This window comes from Oncorhynchus gorbuscha, linkage group LG07 (assembly GCF_021184085.1).
Source record: "Oncorhynchus gorbuscha isolate QuinsamMale2020 ecotype Even-year linkage group LG07, OgorEven_v1.0, whole genome shotgun sequence".
Taxonomy (NCBI): Eukaryota; Metazoa; Chordata; class Actinopteri; order Salmoniformes; family Salmonidae; genus Oncorhynchus; species Oncorhynchus gorbuscha.
The window spans coordinates 32,047,308-32,064,520 of record NC_060179.1 but is presented as its reverse complement, the minus strand read 5'-3'; the positions used below and the strand labels follow the sequence as shown (position 1 = coordinate 32,064,520).

The 17,213-nt window shown below is 40.7% G+C and overlaps 1 protein-coding gene across 6 annotated transcripts in view; it reads left to right on the top strand.

The window, feature by feature from the left end:
- The first annotated feature begins 151 nt into the window (after nt 1–151).
- Nucleotides 152–17,213, top strand: part of acad11 (acyl-CoA dehydrogenase family, member 11) — a 33,229-nt gene continuing 16,167 nt past the window's right edge. Inside the window, exons 1-5 of one of the 6 annotated variants that reach the window (XR_006839634.1) lie at nt 152–401; nt 4,230–4,351; nt 4,956–5,039; nt 5,135–5,241; nt 5,420–5,722. Coding sequence is in view for 5 of the 6 variants with exons in the window: in XM_046356209.1 (XP_046212165.1) it covers nt 374–401; nt 4,230–4,351; nt 4,956–5,498 (693 nt within the window). In the remaining variant the exon portion in view is untranslated. Of the gene's footprint in view, nt 402–4,229; nt 4,352–4,955; nt 5,723–17,213 lie in introns of those variants that run through there. The other 5 variants (XM_046356214.1, XM_046356210.1, XM_046356211.1 and 2 more) reach the window with 5 other exon arrangements.

Below are 17,213 nucleotides of genomic sequence, written 5' to 3'. Positions count from 1 at the left end.
AAACAATCTGCGGTGAGTAAAATAGTTCCTACTGTACACGATCTCTACGGCATCTGTAAATTATACCATCGCTCAGTGCCTGTCTTCAGCAAATAATGAGCTTTTACAGATCTGTGAATTGAGCTCAGTCGCTCTTGCGGTGACGGTTTACAGAAAACGTCAAACATCTGATTTGCGCAAGGTTTGATATGTAATGCACTGAAACGAAACAATTCGACAATCTATGTTGTATGAATTGTACCTTTGCTTTTTCAAATGATTCATCCACACCGAATTATGGAAGACCAAACCACTCCTGTTCGTGAACATCACATGTTCAACATTGTCAGTCTTCAGCGATATCTAGCAGGAAAGACATAAGGAGTGTCCAACAATGACAAGCTCACTGTCTGACAATGCAGGTAAGTTAAACTTTTCGCTAAATTGTGCATGTTTCATTACATTTTGTGAGTCACGGTCCAAGCCTTCGTGTCTGATCATTTCAGTGCTGGATAGTTTTTTACATTTATTTAACTAGGTAAATCATTTAAGAACACATTCTTATTTTCAACGACAGCCTAGGAACAGTGGGTTAACTGACTTGTTCAGGGGTAGAATGACAGATTTGTACCTTGTCAGCTCGGGGATTCACTCTTGCAACTTTTCAGGATACTAGTCCAACGCTCTAACCACTAGACTACCTGCCACCACAGTCCAACCCCACTTTTCCAGTGGAGGCTCCTCAGAGGAGGAAGAGGACCATCCTCCTCAGTGAATTTAAATTTTAAAAGTAAATTGTAAAACATTTAAAAAGTTATATTTTTTAGATTAAACGATACTCAATATAATCATGTCACCAAATAATTTATTAAAACACTATGTTGCAAAGGTCTATAGTAGCCTCAACATCACTCTGTAGCGAGCACCATGTGTAGCAAAGGACAGCTAACTTCCGTTCTCCTCTCGGTACATCGACTTCAATACAAAGCTCACACCCCATGGTTCTCACACCCCTTCCATAGACTTACATAGTGATTATGACAACTTCCGGAGGATGTCCTCCAGCCTATCAAAGCTGTTTCAGCATGAATTGACATGTCCACCCAATCAAAGAATCAGAGAATTATTGGGTACTGAAAGTGTAAGCTACAGTGTATAAAATGTGGTGAGTAGTTGACTCAGAGAGAGAAAGATAATAGTTTAACAGTTTTGAACAAATTAATTTCTTTCTAAATGAAGGAGTAGCTAGAGAGAGGTTTTGTCTTTTTTTCACTTTCAGTTTCGCTTACTTAGCTAGCAAATGCAGCTAGCTAGTTCAGCCTACTGAAACAGCCTTCACAAACAGAGTGGTGCTAGCTGGCTATGACTTTCCAACACAACACTGGAACTCTTCCAAGTCAAGGTAAGCTTTTGGTATCACAAATGCATTGCCACCGGGGCCTGCCGGTGTAACTGCTTACTGACTACACTGTAACGCTACTGCATGGTTGTAGTGGGTTTACTAACACATTAGTTCTAGGCTGACTGTGATATTACTTTAGCTGATATGGTGACAATGATGTAGGCTGTGTGTAGCGGTTTGGCTTGGATTTTTTTTTTTTTCTTCGCCTGGACACATACAGCTGATGTGTTGTGCATTGAAGTCCACAAGCCAAGGGAAGAGGTGAGAGGAGGAGAGCACATAGATGTGACAAGCAATACAAAGTGGCTGCTATGACAGTGACCTGTGTTTACGTGTGATCAGTGGTAAGGAAGACCCCAAAAATTGGACTCCAGTCACCCAAGTCATAGACTATTCTTTCTGCTACCGCACGGCAAGCGGTACCGGAGCACCAAGTCTAGGTCCAAAAGGCTCCTTAACAGCTTCCACCCAAGCCATAAGACTGATGATCAATTAATCAAATGGCTATTTACATTGCCTATCTAGTCACTTTACCCCTACCGACATGTGTAAATAACTTAGATTAACCTTTACCTCTCTGCATATTGACTCGGAATCGGCACCCGCTCTATATAGCCAGTGGTGTATGGTACTTAAGTCAAAATACTTTGGGGGGTATCTGTACTTTACTATTTACAGTACCAGTTAAAAGTTTGGACAGATCTGCTAATTTTCAGTTTTTTTTTAACATTGTAGAATAATAGTGAAGACATCAAAACTATGAAATGGCACATATGGAATCATGTAGTAACCAAAACCGTGTTAAACAAATCAAAATATATTTTATATTTGAGATTCTTCAAAGTAGCCACCCTTTTGCCTTGATGACAGCTTTACACACTCTTGGCATTCTCTCAACCAGCTTCATGAGGCAGTCATCTGGTAGGCACTCCTCATTGACATAGTTGTTTCTGTTTTTTAGCTGTATAATTTATGTCCAATAGAGGGAGACAAAGTAGGCTAAACAGCTGGCTTTGATGCTCCACTCTGTCAACACTTTTGATTTGACACAGTATGTTATGTCTGAATTGCTCATATTCATTTGAAAGGATTCTTCTCTGTCATTGGTGTGTTGAAATGGACAGAGAGTATCGTGTCAGAAGGCCTTGTTCTCTGCTGGGTACCCAGTACCTCAGCCTGCAGCGGAGAGGGCAGCCCTGTGGCAGCAGTGGAGGTTCTGGCCCGTCTTCACTCCCTGGACCTAGATGGGTAGGGGAGAAGGCCTGGCTACTGCAAGAGACAGGTAGAGGATGGATATCCTCCACAAATTCCCATCCCTGTCTCTTTTCAATATTTTTATTGTCATTTGTAATTATATGGTAAAGTTGTACAACTGAATGCCTTCAACTGAAATGTGTCTTCCGCGGTTAACCCAACCCTTCTGAATCTGAGAGGTGTGGGGGGGGGCTGCCTTAATCGACATCCAGGTCTTCGGCACTAGGGGAACAGTGGTTACTGGCCCAACGCTCACACCACTAGGCTACCTGCGCCACATACGGTTAACGGAAGAAAAAAAACATGAGAAAAATGATACAGCAGTAACAGAACAAAAACAGCCAATGCATAACAAAATCTCTTCCATTCTCAAAGTTCATCATTAAAGCACTTAGCATTTTTTTTTACAGTTTATTACCCAGAATTGGCTGATGAGCAACATGTCCACTAATGACAATCAAATGAAGTGGCCCTCGCCCATGGGGATTTTCTAGTGGACGACCTGATATACCATCCTACTGAGGTAGTGTTGTGGGCCTTCCTCCGTCTCACTGCTGATCTAGATCCTAATGAATAAGATCACATGGGACAGGTGGGTCCTGATCGTGGATCATCTACTCTGTGACACTTTATGAATACGGGCCATGTTTTTATTGAATATGGGGGCAACTTGGTAGTTGGAATGAATTGGACGTGTGGTGGCTGTGTTGGACTGGAAGCTATCCACTAACGGGCCGCCAGCCAATGGCAGACCTGCCCTACTTCCTGATGCCCAACTATTGGCCCAGTAGCCTCAGCATCCTCAAAAGCATGGGCAGACTGAAGGGTGTGGAGGGTATGACCTCTGAGCTCTTATATCTGACACTGTTAGAAATGCTGAAGGCAGGGTCAGCTTCTGATCTCTAAACCCTAAGTTAAAGGTCCCACTCCAGCTATTTTTTAACTTTTACCATTGAAAAACTGCATTCTAAGTATAAATACAGTAAAGTACACACACGCTAAGCTCACCATATGCTTCCCAGTCAGAACAGTTTGTGCATATGTTATTACTACATTTTGTGACGTTTTTGTTCATTCTGGTCTTTGGCAGTTCACACACACAAAATGTTTTCTTGAGGCAAGTCAAAGACTTCGGACACCAAAGTCTATGTCCCTTCGTCTGTGATTGGTCAACAGTACTACTAGTAGTAGGAGTGGGAACATTTGTTGTCATTCAGCGAGAGACGACTAGTTTTCATGCACATTTTTTTTCACTTGAGAAATACTTAATCAAACATCTTAGCTACTGTAGATGTAAAATTGCGCGACTAAGACCTCCTTGTCAAAATGAATGACAGATTTCTTGATTTATCTTAGATTAATTCTGACTATTTTGAGGAAGTGTTTCTGCCTACGTTGTTGCTACGGTGGCTCAAAAGGGACAAACAACAGTAATATTGCCTATTTTTTTCCAACTTCTTCAAGTGAAGGGCTTTTGGGAGTATGAGAGCAAAGACAGTCGCTTCACCAAGCCGAATTCTGATAGAAGCTAACCGAACCTATGTATGCGGACGCCTTAAGTTTCCAATGTCTGTATTTCTCTCTCAATGGCCAGGTGTACCCGCTCCTGAGGACCTGATCTCCATCTACTGCCGCTGCCGAGGGATCCCATTCTCTCTGCCTCAGCTCAACTTCTACCTGGCCCTCCATGTCTTTAAGATGGCAGGGATTGCTCCGGTTAGTCTCTCTCTTTCACACACAAACATGCACACAGGGTGCATTGAGGGGTGTATAATTACTCCCCATAGAGCTGTGTGATAAGATGCACCTTTTCACTGACGTTAGATGGACTGGTGTAAATGAAGGAACACAAACACACTGTAGGAGTTTCTCTATCTCCCAGCTTGTCATCTCTTTGGGGCTGTTCAGCTGAGCTCAAACTATTCCCAGGTCCACATTCTCATCTAATTAAATCTCATCAAGACACACACACACACACACTTTTTTTATCTTGTCTGCTTTCATTATCTTTCTTCTGTACCAGAACACGGCAAACCAAAGCAGACACCTGGGGTGTGTTCTGTAAAGAGGAGAGGCTTAAATTAAAACATTTTTTTTTCTTCATCAATCTGCATTGGCTTTCATCTATCTCTGACCCCCGGTTGAAAATAGACACCATTGGCATTTTCCCTTTTTCATGCTGATGGGAAAATCAGGAGGATCATAAATTCAGGACGATCGTAAATGGATCACAGCGCATCATAAATTGTGATTTTTCTCGCTTTATTCTGTCTGTCATTCCCACTCTCTTTTTCTCAATCTATCTTTCTCTTTGATTTAGGGCGTCTATGTCGGCCACGTCCCGGGCAATGCCAGTGCTCCGAATGCTGCCCAGTTTGGCCAGAGTGTGGAGCCGTTGGGCCAGGTTGGGCTGCAGATTGCAGAAAGGTATTTTGGTTCACATGATACTAAAACTACACCCTATCATCACATTATTGTGTGTGTGTGTGTCCTCTCCAGATCTGTCCCTGCAGATGCCAGACTGTTTCTCCAGATGGCTAAAGGTCAGGACCATGCTCCATTAGGTCACAGAGTTCATGAGATAGCAACCGCTTCTTTCTCAGCAGGTAGTGGTGTAAAATACTTTGAAGTACTACTTCAATTGTTTTCTGGGGTATCTGTACTATTTCTTTGCAGTTTATATTTTCGACTACTTTTACTTCACTACATTCCTGAAGAAAATAATGTACTTTTCACTCCATACATTTTTGCTGACATCCAAAAGTACTCATTACATTTTGACAGGAAAATGGTCCAATTCACATACTTATCAAGAGAACATCCCTGGTCATCCCTACCGCCTCTGACCTGGAGGACTCACTAAACACAAGTGCTTTGTTTGTAAATTATGTCTGTGTTGTAGTGTGCCCCTGGCTATCAGTAAATTAACAAACATTTGTGCCGTATGCTTTGTTTAATATAAGCAATTTGAAATGATTTATATACTTTTACTTTTGATACGTACACTACCGTTCAACAGTTTGGGGTCACTTAGAAATGTTCTTGTTTTTTAAAGAAAATAACATTTTTTTGTCCATTAAAATAACAAAGAATTGATCAGAAATACAATGTAGACTTTGCAAATGTTGTAAATGACTATTGTAGCTGGAAATGGCATAGGCGTACAGAGGAACATTATCAGCAACCATTACTCTTGTGTTCCAATGGCACGCTGTATTAGTTAATCCAAGTTTATCATTTTAAAAGGCTAATTGATCATTAGAAAACCCTTTTGCAACTATGTTAGCACAGCTGAAAACTGTGTGCTGATTAAAGAAGCAATAAAACTGGACTTCTTTAGACTAGTTGAGTATCTGGAACATCAGCATTTGTGTGTTAGATTACAGGCTCAAAATGGCCAGAAACAAATAACTTCATTCTGAAACTCGTCAGTCTATTCTTGTTCTGAGAAATGAAGGCTATTCCATGCGAGAAATTGCCAAGAAACTTAAGATCTCGTACAAATTCCTATATATAAGGAATTTGAAATTATTCATACTTTTGAGACTTAAGTATATTTTAGCCATTACTTTGGCTTTTGATACTAAAGTATATTTAAAACCAAATACTTTTAGACTTTTACTCAAGTAGTATTTTACTGGGTGAGTTTCACTTTTAATTTAGTAATTTTCTAAGATGCGGCTGGGTAGGTGTTCATGACGATTTTAATAAGGTAAGCACTGAACACTATGAAATACAAAACAATAAAGTGAAATAAACCAAACCGAAACAGTACCGTGTGGCGACAAACACTCACACGGAAACAAACACCCACAAAACAACAGTGAAACCTACCTAAATATGGTTCTCAATCAGGGACAACGATAAACAGCTGCCTCTGATTGAGAACCATATCAGGCCAAACACAGAAATAGAAAAAACATAGAAACACAAACAGACTGGCCACCCCAACTCACACCCTGACCATACTAAATAAAGACAAAACGAAGGAAATAAAGGTCAGAACATGACAGAAAGCCCTATTAAAACCACTTAGAATGCATTTGTTTCCGCTCTAGAGTCGTGCACTACTTATTAAGCATATTTAGAACTATTATTCAAAAACATGAAATACCTTCAATAATTTGAAAAATATTGTGATGCGATATTTCGGCCATACCGCCCAACCCTGCACAGCTCTCAAAAGCATTGCTGCCCTGAATTTAGCTGGTGCTACCGATAAAGCTCAGAGGGAGTTTAAGTAGAACAATTACTTTCAGGAGGACAATGCCATGATGACTCATGTGTTTCCATGTGAATACATAAAGAGATGGCAAAGGCTGAAGAGGGTGTGAACGACACTGAATGGGCGCGACTGAAGAAAGAGCTCTCTAGAAACTGAATCTTTCTAGAGCATTTGTCCTACTTGTCTCGAAGTGAGATAACACGTTTGTCAAATTTCAAAGAAGCATAACTTTCCCATGTTTCCTCCAACTGCAGTGTATGATATACCATTTTGAAGCTCTGAGTCTGTACAAATCTTGCACATGCACACAAACAGCCTCAATTAAATCGGGGCATGGACTCAACAAGGTGTGTCGAAAGCGTTCCACAGGGATGCTGGCCCATGTTGACTCCAATGCTTTCCAGAGTTGCGTCAAGTTGGCTGGATGTCCTTTGGGTGGTGGACCATTCTTGATACAGACAGGAAACTGTTAAGGGTGAAAAACCCAGCAGCGTTGCCATTCTTGACACACTCAAACTAGTGCCCCTGGTACCCCCCCAGTTCATAGGCACTTAAAACTTTTGTCTTGCCCATTCATCCTCTGAATGGCACACATACAAAATCCATGTCTCAATCGTCTCAAGGCTTAAAAATCCTTCTTTAACCTGTCTCCTCCCCTTCATCTACACTGCCTGCAGTCCAAACACTTATCAGACTCACCCTCTCCCCTCCCGCTTCGAACACACCGACAGCGTCATTGCATTTTGGTACTGCATAATTACATTTGTTTCCAATGAAACCCCGCGTTTGCCTTGCAGAGGCAGTTGCAGTGCGTCCGGTGTGGTGCGCACATTGGATGTATCGAACGTATGCGTCATACTGTAATGCGTAGACGGCTTGACAGGAATGGTAGCAGAAGGCGAATGTTGAACGGTTGTTGCACACATATCCAGATGATTCTGTGTGCTATTTTGCTCAGTAACGGTGTCGGTGTGTTCGAAGCGTCAGTCCTCAAATTAAGTGGACACTTCTGATGACGTATCATGACGTATGACGAGTATACACTTGCAGGGGAAGGGGAGAAGGAAGGAAGGAATTTTAAATAGACCGCCCTTTTGCCCGGAAATTCTTCACTAATCCTGGTGATCCTGGTGATTGCGTTTTCAGCCACCAGTAATTTGTGGGTGCTTTTTATGCGCCACAGTCAATTAGAATTGCATGTCTACTTATATTAACTATATAATTATTAATATACGCCTACTGTATGATAACGTTAGCCTGGCTAGCTGGAACTTCTGAAGAAGGAAAATGTCTTATTTGTACAATTTTCAAACGCTAACCAATCGAAAACATCATTACTTTTACGAGACGTGTTTTGTGCATGAGTAGCACAATTTCTAATTTATTTATGTTTGTTTCATAGGGATCGTAGCTTTCACCCGGTCAGTCTATGTCATGGAAAGAGCTGGTGTTCCTCATGTTTTGTACACTCTGTGTATAGATATATATTAATGCATGGCTCTAGGGTAGAGATTGTACCTGTCATACAGAAATAGCATTATATGTGTCCACGGAGCAGGGGCTGGAGCCACTCTCTCTTCTGCTCCTTAATGGAGGACCACCATGCTTCCCATCTCTACAGAGGCAAACACAACCACCAGACCTAGGAAGTATCCAATGACACCAACATAACAGCAACCAGAAAATGTTGAAACTCATCATAACAGAATAATTACATTCATATGAAACATGATTGCCAGTATGGTGTATTAGACCTGCCCGTACGAGCAGCGCGAGCTTTCTTCTTTTTTTTTTGCGCGCGAGGGAAGTGAGTTCGGACAAACAAGAAAGTATACATCTTAGAAGTCGTTTTTTTACAAACGAACGTTATATGTCCGAGCTCCAAATCCAATACGCATCGCACAAATAAAATGGACGTTGTTGTAGAACGTTTATGTTGATCGGCGATGTTCTGCACTGTGTCTGTGTAAACAGGGTTATTAGGGAAATCATTCTTCTTGCAGGATGTTGAGAATGAACCATTTTCTTTCGTGACCTTATTACAGAGAAATAGGGTGCGTCAAATGGCACTAGGTAGGGAATGTGACGCGGCCATAGTCATTCAATGATGTCAGAAGGGATGGTAAGTGGGCATGAGGCTGCCTTGTGTTCTTGCGAACACAGATGTTGTTTTGGTCCACGAAATTAGTTTTTTATTTATTTAAAATGTTTCTTCCCTTCTGATATTGTAAGTAGAAATTGTGCACGAATATAACATGTTAAAAGCCTGTAATATTAAGAGAAGTCGTTTTTTCATATTGACCACATGCAAAATTCAATAAAATATATATTTTTAATGTAATATGAACTAAGACGTGCTAAAGTGCCACAATTCAGCATTTTGCCATGTCTCTCTGTGGCTTCTATGAAGATTGTATCCCACTTAACCCCAACATTTCTCCTTTGTTGCTTTGACTCATTTTTGAATTGTGTTATTAATTCCATGAGATTAGTGATTCATTTTAAGGTTACAAAAAAAACAACCTGGCCCTCATTTTAAGGTCACCCCTGTTACATAATAGCCAAATTATAGTGCAAAAGCAGGGTGAGCTGGTTTTTCTCTTTTTGGCAATTTTCCGGTGTTTTGTGGTGGAAAACTGAGTGGGTCGAGCATAACACGCCAACCCTGTTACCCATAGATAAACAGCCCAGAAATGTTTTAACAATTTAAATTGCATTTAATTGCCCCTCCCTGTTGTCCACGGCAGGAAGTGGTGGCGAGTAGTGGTGCGTAAACCTACATGTTTATTTCACTAACTTACTCAACCTTGTTTTAAATTATGTTTTGATTTATAACTCCAGCAGGAGACTGGAAAAGCGGGAAAGCCTATCGATTCACTTATACCAAAATAGATCATTAGCACGCTTAAATGAGTCACTAATGAGATGGGGGGAAAAAGTCTAATTAAATGTCTCCCAGCTTGAAGCGCTCGCTTTATCGCTCTTTTTTTCCCTATTTCTCGCTCTCTCTCTCTCTCTCTCTCAGTTGCATGGGTGGAAACATCTGAAAGGCCTGTAAAGTAAACTGTGACTCCTCCCGTGCCTTTTCAACAATGCTCTTAAGAGCCTGAGAGCAACTACTACCCAAAGCAGGGCTTATTTTCATCGATCTACCCAAACAGACTTGAGTTAAATCAGTGGGAACACCCTCTGAGCCCACATGAGTCATAGAACAGGCAAACACTGACTGGGCCATGCTAAACATTGAGTCTCGTGAACTTAAAAATGCCCTTTAAATACAGCGTGACTGTGTTTGAAATACTTGTTTATTTCATACACTGACTCAGTTTCAAGTTTTATTCGTGGTATGTACGGGATACGCATGGTATACATCGTCCATCCAAATGCTTAGTTGCAGGTTCCTCCTCGACAATGAACATAAAGTAAATTGCTCAGTAGGATAGTATAAAGATGTTTAGCATAAGTATAATACAGGAAGTCACCATTTGTATATGGTGTGTGGATTTAGAGGGTTTATTTTGGGGATCTTTGACAAAGTTATGGACACCAGTGACTCACGGGCAGTATTTCCACTCATTACCTAATGTTGTATTCAGTTTAATCTTGAAATGGATAACATGAGATTTACGGGCTGTCGCGGTCATGACTTTATGTCAACTGGTGATTGTCATGCAAATAACTGCCTGTTTGGTTTGTTTTCATCTCCAGCTTCCACACAGCCTACAGGCCACTGATGCAGACCTTTGGAACATGTACAAGTCTAATAAATCCATCTAATATAGCCTACACCATCACAATAAATCCATTATTGTATAACAACGCATGTTTCAAGAGAATGTTCCAGGGTTCTTGGGCCTATTTTCAGAAGAACAAATCTTATCAGAACATATAGGTCTGAGGGCGAGGCTACATAAACTATGGCTACATGTGACTATGGTTTGAAAAAGTCGCAGAAAAATGCACGCACTGTTTCTTGCCACTGACTGGGCATCATTGTATAACAGACTATTCTCATGTTTCTTAAAAATACAGTGTGTGTGAAATTAGTTGTGATGTAGAATGGGCCATTATAGTGTCATCGGTGATCCTATTGCGCTCACACTCTGAATGCCAGGGCTGTCATGAAGGGTTTCATTTGATTTTCCATAGCATTTGCATTGATGTCAGCGTGATTAGAGGGACAATAGAGCGCTGAGCGACCGGTGATTAGCGACTGGCCGATAGCAAGTTTGGTAAACTACTAATGACCATCAGTGGCATCAGAGCTCAATTTTGGAGAAGCCTAGTTACTGTGACTCAACGGTCATGTGGGCTCCCGAGTGGCGCAGCGGTCTTAATGGCACTGCAACTCAGTCCTCGAGGCGTCACCATAGACACCCTGATTCGATTCCAGGCTGGATTTACAACCGGCGGTGATTGGGAGTTGCATAGGGTGGTGCACAATTGAACAGCGTCGTCCGAAATTGGCCGGAATAGAATAACTAATAATTTGTTCTTAACTGATTTACCTAGTTAAATGTGGAGTTTGACTGCGGGCACTCCAGACTGTCGGTGTGGCGGTAATACGTTCATCCTAATAACCCTAGACTCTATTGTTTCTGGCACTTTCTTGCTTCCCAAATGGCAGTGCATTCCAAAATAGCCCGGCCAGTATGTTAAAAGTCTGTGGGTTGCAGTTGTCATCAACATCAAATTGCTGCTTCAGTGTAGTGAAGGGGGAAAAACTAACATGTTAGGTAGATAAAATATGTTTTTTTTTTGGGGGGGGTTCCTTTTTCCCTGTCACCATAACTTTAGTTGTGTTTGTGTGTGCATGCCTGTAGATGTTGCTAACAGACGTTCTCAGTCACTGTCCCATTTAGGACATTCCAGATGTTCCTTGAGTCACAAAATGTGGTTTGAGGCCTTTTTTCATAACAACATTTCTACATGGCATTGAACATTGGCCTGTTGTATTCCGTATCGGCACGGAATTGATCCTTAACCCTTTCAAGACTGTCTAAACCTAGCGCATGTTGTCTTTCAATAATTCAATCTGAGAGGAGTTGAATATTTATAGTCCTGTGTGGCTCCTTTTCATAGAGCACATCGTCTGCGTCGTGGGTTCAATTCCTGCTGGGGCCACCCAGCAGGAATTGATATTCATTTTAATGTCATAATGACATTTTATATTATTGTGCTGCCCACATATCTGTGATTCATCAGTACATTCTGTGCATTTTATCACACAACCATGCCTTGTTTTCCAGTTGCTTCCTATGCCAGAAACAATCTAGTCTCCCCAAGTGATCTATTTACTCATTCATATCTGGTGTGTATCAGACTGTGAAACACCTGTGCGTCCCAAATGGCAGTGCATTCCAAAATGGCGCCCTAGTCCCTATATAGTGCACTACTTTTGACCAGAGCCATATTGGCCCTACTGAAAAGTAGTGCACTATAATATATAGGGAATAAGGTGCAATTTAGAACACAGGCACTATGGTATGTTGAGTTTCATCAACACTTATCACACTCACAAGCCAACAACATCAAATTGACTGTGTATGTAAGGGGTTTCTAAATCCAAGGACGGAAGGGTAGTGGTCTGAATGTATAACAAAGACATAATTATTCTGGAAACTAGTGGTGGTTTTCCAGCTTTAGCGGTCAATTAGAGGAGGAATATTATGCAGTTAGTAATTGTGGGCTCCCAATTGGCATAGCGGTCTAAGGCACAGCATCTCAGTGCTAGAAGCATCATTACAGACCCTGGTTCGATTCCAGGCTGTATCACAACCAGCTGTGATTGGGAGTCGCATAGGGCGGTGCACAATTAGCCCAGCATCATCCAGGTTAGGGTTTGGCCGGGGTAGGCCATCATTGTAAATAATTTGTTCTTAACTGATTTGCTAGGTTAAATAAAAGTCAAATAAAATAAATAAAAAATTGGTGATTTAAAGAGATCCCAATCGCTTACCAAGAGTGTCATTTCTGTATTAGAATATAAGTGGGTATACTTTACAGAACATGTAGCATAGAGATTTCCTTGCATTTGGTAGATATTCAAACAATCTATTATAGCTGCTAATTTCATGGTATTATACGAGAATGAGGAAATGCATTTAACTAAGTAAAAGAAGTGTGAGGTGACATCTGGTACTTGTGAGTCATTAAAGTGATAATGCCCGAGAAGCCAGTGTTTGGAGGAATATTGGCACGGCTGTTGTCGTCGAGGGCTGGCAAACCGTGCCAATTCTCCAAACACCGTCTTCTAGGGTATTATCACGTTTACCGGATACCAACATATTCAAATAATGATTGACATATTTTCATTAAAAATGTTATTTTCATGAATTTATTCATACTATTTCATCCTTCCACAAGATATAGTCCCGACACAAATCTAGGTTTGCTACCCAAGCCGGCTGGTCGTTCGTTCCATTGGTTCGGTTGCCAGAGACGAGACCCAGTTGTTCAGTCTTTTTGTTCTGTAATAGTCGATCATTCTAAATGTTCCATTGCCATACTGTCTGGCAATGTCCTTATCCCTTGCTTGCTAGCCAACTACGGCTAACTTATAGTTATGTCAAAAAGTGCAGACAGAATAACATTAAAGTAGCTGCATTTGCATTTGTTTAAGCTGTTTTCTAGTGACATTTATTTGGATACAGCCATAACAATGAACTAATTAGGCGAGAGTTCACCAAGCATAGAAAGTGTGCTCTCTCGTCAGAACACTGTTGTTCAGAGGAGATAGCCAACAACACAGCTAACACAGTCACTTCAAACTGAAGCTGGAAAGATTGCAAACTAGCTGAGCTTCATTTTGTTTGACCTTTTTTCAATTGACATTTTCTTTGCCTATATCCATAAAAATGATGCCAGCTGATTCATGCCTGGTTAGAGACGCTGCCTGTCTCGTTCCAACTCCCAACACGTTCATTACTATAGGACAGCCCGAGATCTAATTTGAATATTGAAACAATGTTGTAAATGTCAGAGAGACAGTAAGGTTTAAACAAATCTCTGCTGTTGAAAACAAAATGTTAGTCTAAAAGAAATGTAAGATAATGTCTAGATGGTTTTTATAGTGCCGATCAAGTTTATAAATTGCTGGGCTGGTGAGACAGATGGAAAAGAGTAAATAGGCATTTTAACGTCATAGATTTAGGGTGGTAACTTGTGGAATAGACACCTGCTGGAATATGCTTTTAAGCGATCGGCATTCAGGATTAGACCCAAGTCATGTGTAGAAGTGGCAGTTAGCACGTATTCAGTTGGTTTAGGCATATAATTTACAATCACATGATGACACTCATACCCTGCCAGTACATAACTGTATGAGTCATCGGCTTCAGACGCCGTGATTGCCAATGATATGATTCTGGGAAGTGGAAGTCCACATTTGTTTTGCAAGGAGATTTTCTTTAATAACTACTTTCCTCATTACTGTATCGTTAGTGTTGTTCCTGAGAAGTACAGATAACTGCCAAAATAAAGGAAACACCATAATGTGTCTTAATAGGGTGTTGGGCCACCATGAGCCAGAACAGCTTTAATGCACAATGGCATACAGTGCGTTCAGAAAGTAGTCACACCCCTTGACTTTTTAAACATTTTGCTGTTGTACAGACATAATTAAACATTTATTAAATTGAAATTTTGTGCCACTTGATCTACACACAATACTCCACAATGTCAAAGTAGAAATGTTTACAAATATTAATCAAATGTAAAGCTATAATGTCTTGAGCAGTGGAGGCTCCTCAGAAGAGGAAGGGGAGGACCATCCTCCTCAGTGAATTTCATAAAAAATAAAAAATAGTGAAACATTAGTGGTCCTTTTAAGCTAAAACTATACATAAATATATTCACGTCACCAAAAAATGGATTAAAACACACTGTTTTGCAATAAAAGTCTACAGTAGCCTAAACAGCACTGGTGTAGCACCATGGTGTAGCTGGAGGACAGCTAGTTTCCATCCTCTGGGTACATTGACTTCAATACAAAACCTAGGAGGATCATGGTTCTCACCCCCTTTCAATAGATTTACACAGTATTTATGACAACTTCCGGGGGACATCCTCCAACCTATCAGAGCTCTTGCAGCATGAACTAACATGTTTTCCACCCAATCGATCAGAGAATAAACATAAACTGTGGTGACTAGTTGACTCAAAGAGGTAGAAAGACCAATAGTTGAATACTTTTGAACAAATTAATTTCTTTAAAAATGAAGAAACAAGACAGAGAGAGAGAAATAGCTATATTTAGTACCATTTTTTCACTTTCAAATGCAGATGCAGCTAGCAAGTTTAGCCTTCTCAAACACCTGGCTCAAGCAGAGAGGGATGCTATATTAGCTAGCTGGCTATGGCTATCCAACACTGGATCTCTTCCAAGTCAAGGTAAGCTTTTGGTTTCATTAATTTATTGCCACCGGGGCCCGTGTAACTGCTAAACTGCTTGCTGAATGTATTCTGTACTGCATGATTGTAGTGGGTTTACTAAGGCGTTAGTTATAGTAGCTATGTTGACTATGACATTATCGAATATGCTGACAATAATATAGGCCAGGGATCATCATCAAGATTCAGCCGCGGGACAATTATTTCTTGAGGGGGATGGTTGGGGGGCCGGAACATCATTACAAATCATTTGTACACTGCCTTTTGACCCCATGAATCCCAAATACAGTTGATGTTGAAAGTTTACATACACTTATGTTGGAGTCATTAAAACTCGTTTTTCAACCACTCCACAAATTTCTTGTTAAGAAACTATAGTTTTGGCAAGTAGGTTAGGACATCTACTTTGTGCATGACACAAGTCATTTTTCCCACAATTGTTTACAGACAGATTATTTCACTTATAATTCACTGTATTGCAATGCCAGTGGGTCAGAAGTTTTTATGGAGTATTGTGTGTAGATTGATGAGGATTTGTTTTTATTTAATACATTTTTAATAGGGCTGTAACGTAACAAAATTTGGAAAAGGGAAGGGGTCTCAATACTTTCCGAATGCACTGTATTTTCAAGGATGGTCGTGGCTGCATCATGTAATGGGTATGCTTGTCATCAGCAAGGACTGAATAGTTTTTTTTGTTGTTGATAAAAATGAAGAGATTAGAGTTAAGCACAAGCAAAATCCTAGAGGAAAACTTGGTTCATTCTGTTTTCCAAAAGACACTGGGAGACATTTTCACCATTCAGCAGGACAATAACCTATTATCCTGTTTTATTTTTCATCAATGTTTAAACATTAGAGTATTTTGTGTCAATTGTTGGAAAAAAAGAAGACAATTAAATCCATTTTAATCCCAATTTTTTAACACAACAAAATGTGGGGGGGGAAAGTAAAGGGGTGTGAATACTTTCTGAAGGCACCGATTCTACAAGTGTCTGGAACTCTATTGTAGGGATGCGACACCATTCTTCCACAAGAAATTCCATCATTTGGAGTTCCCTCGGTTTTTCTGCTATTTTTGATTTGAGTGATTAAAGGATGTTCCCACATGAGATGGTTGTTTTTCTCTTGTGTATCATGACAGCCACAGTGTCATTAGAATTGTGTGTGTGTGTGTGCGGCGATGGAGCTTTTAGCCATAACACAGTCCCAGGGGTGGGGTAATTTACTCCCAGACCCCCGGTGAGCCTCTTATCTGGAGGCTACGGTGACCACACACACACACACACACACGCGTTTTCCATCATCACAATACTCTATCTGGATGACTTTGGGAGCAGACTTTATCTGAGATGTACACCGTCTGGGCTCCCGACTCCACGTAAGCCTGGGCATGTATTCTAATCCAGGGCGGAACTGTGTTTATTGAAACATAGGTCACTTTGATGTGATATCATGAATGACGACTACGTGGTGCTGAATGGCTGTTTTTTGTCGTTTTCCCTCTCGCTCATTAGCAAGACGCTATGGAATTGGTTGAGCTCTTTGCCATTTGGAAGCTCTGCGTAGGAAATGATACTTCAATGCTGCTCAACAGCCTGGTTTTGCTTTATAGCTCAACTGTTGTGCTCTTATCCTGGCTTGTATTGTACTTTTAGGCCTCTCCGTGAGATGGATAGAGTAGGGGGAAATGACAGTAGATAGCAAAGTAGAAAGCCGTAACGACAGAGAGTGGGAAAGTGTAGAACAGCGAAGGACGGAGAGATGGATGAGGAAAGAGAGAAAGTCAAAGGAGAAGTTGATCTTAGTGTGGAATAAACAATATAGATACGTATAGTATAGATAGATAGATACACTTATAGATAAGTCTATTTTACCTACGCACAGGTGTAGCTCTAACCGCACACTTGACGGTTTAGGGTGTAGTCTGCAACTCTTGCTCACCTGACACACCCTTAATCG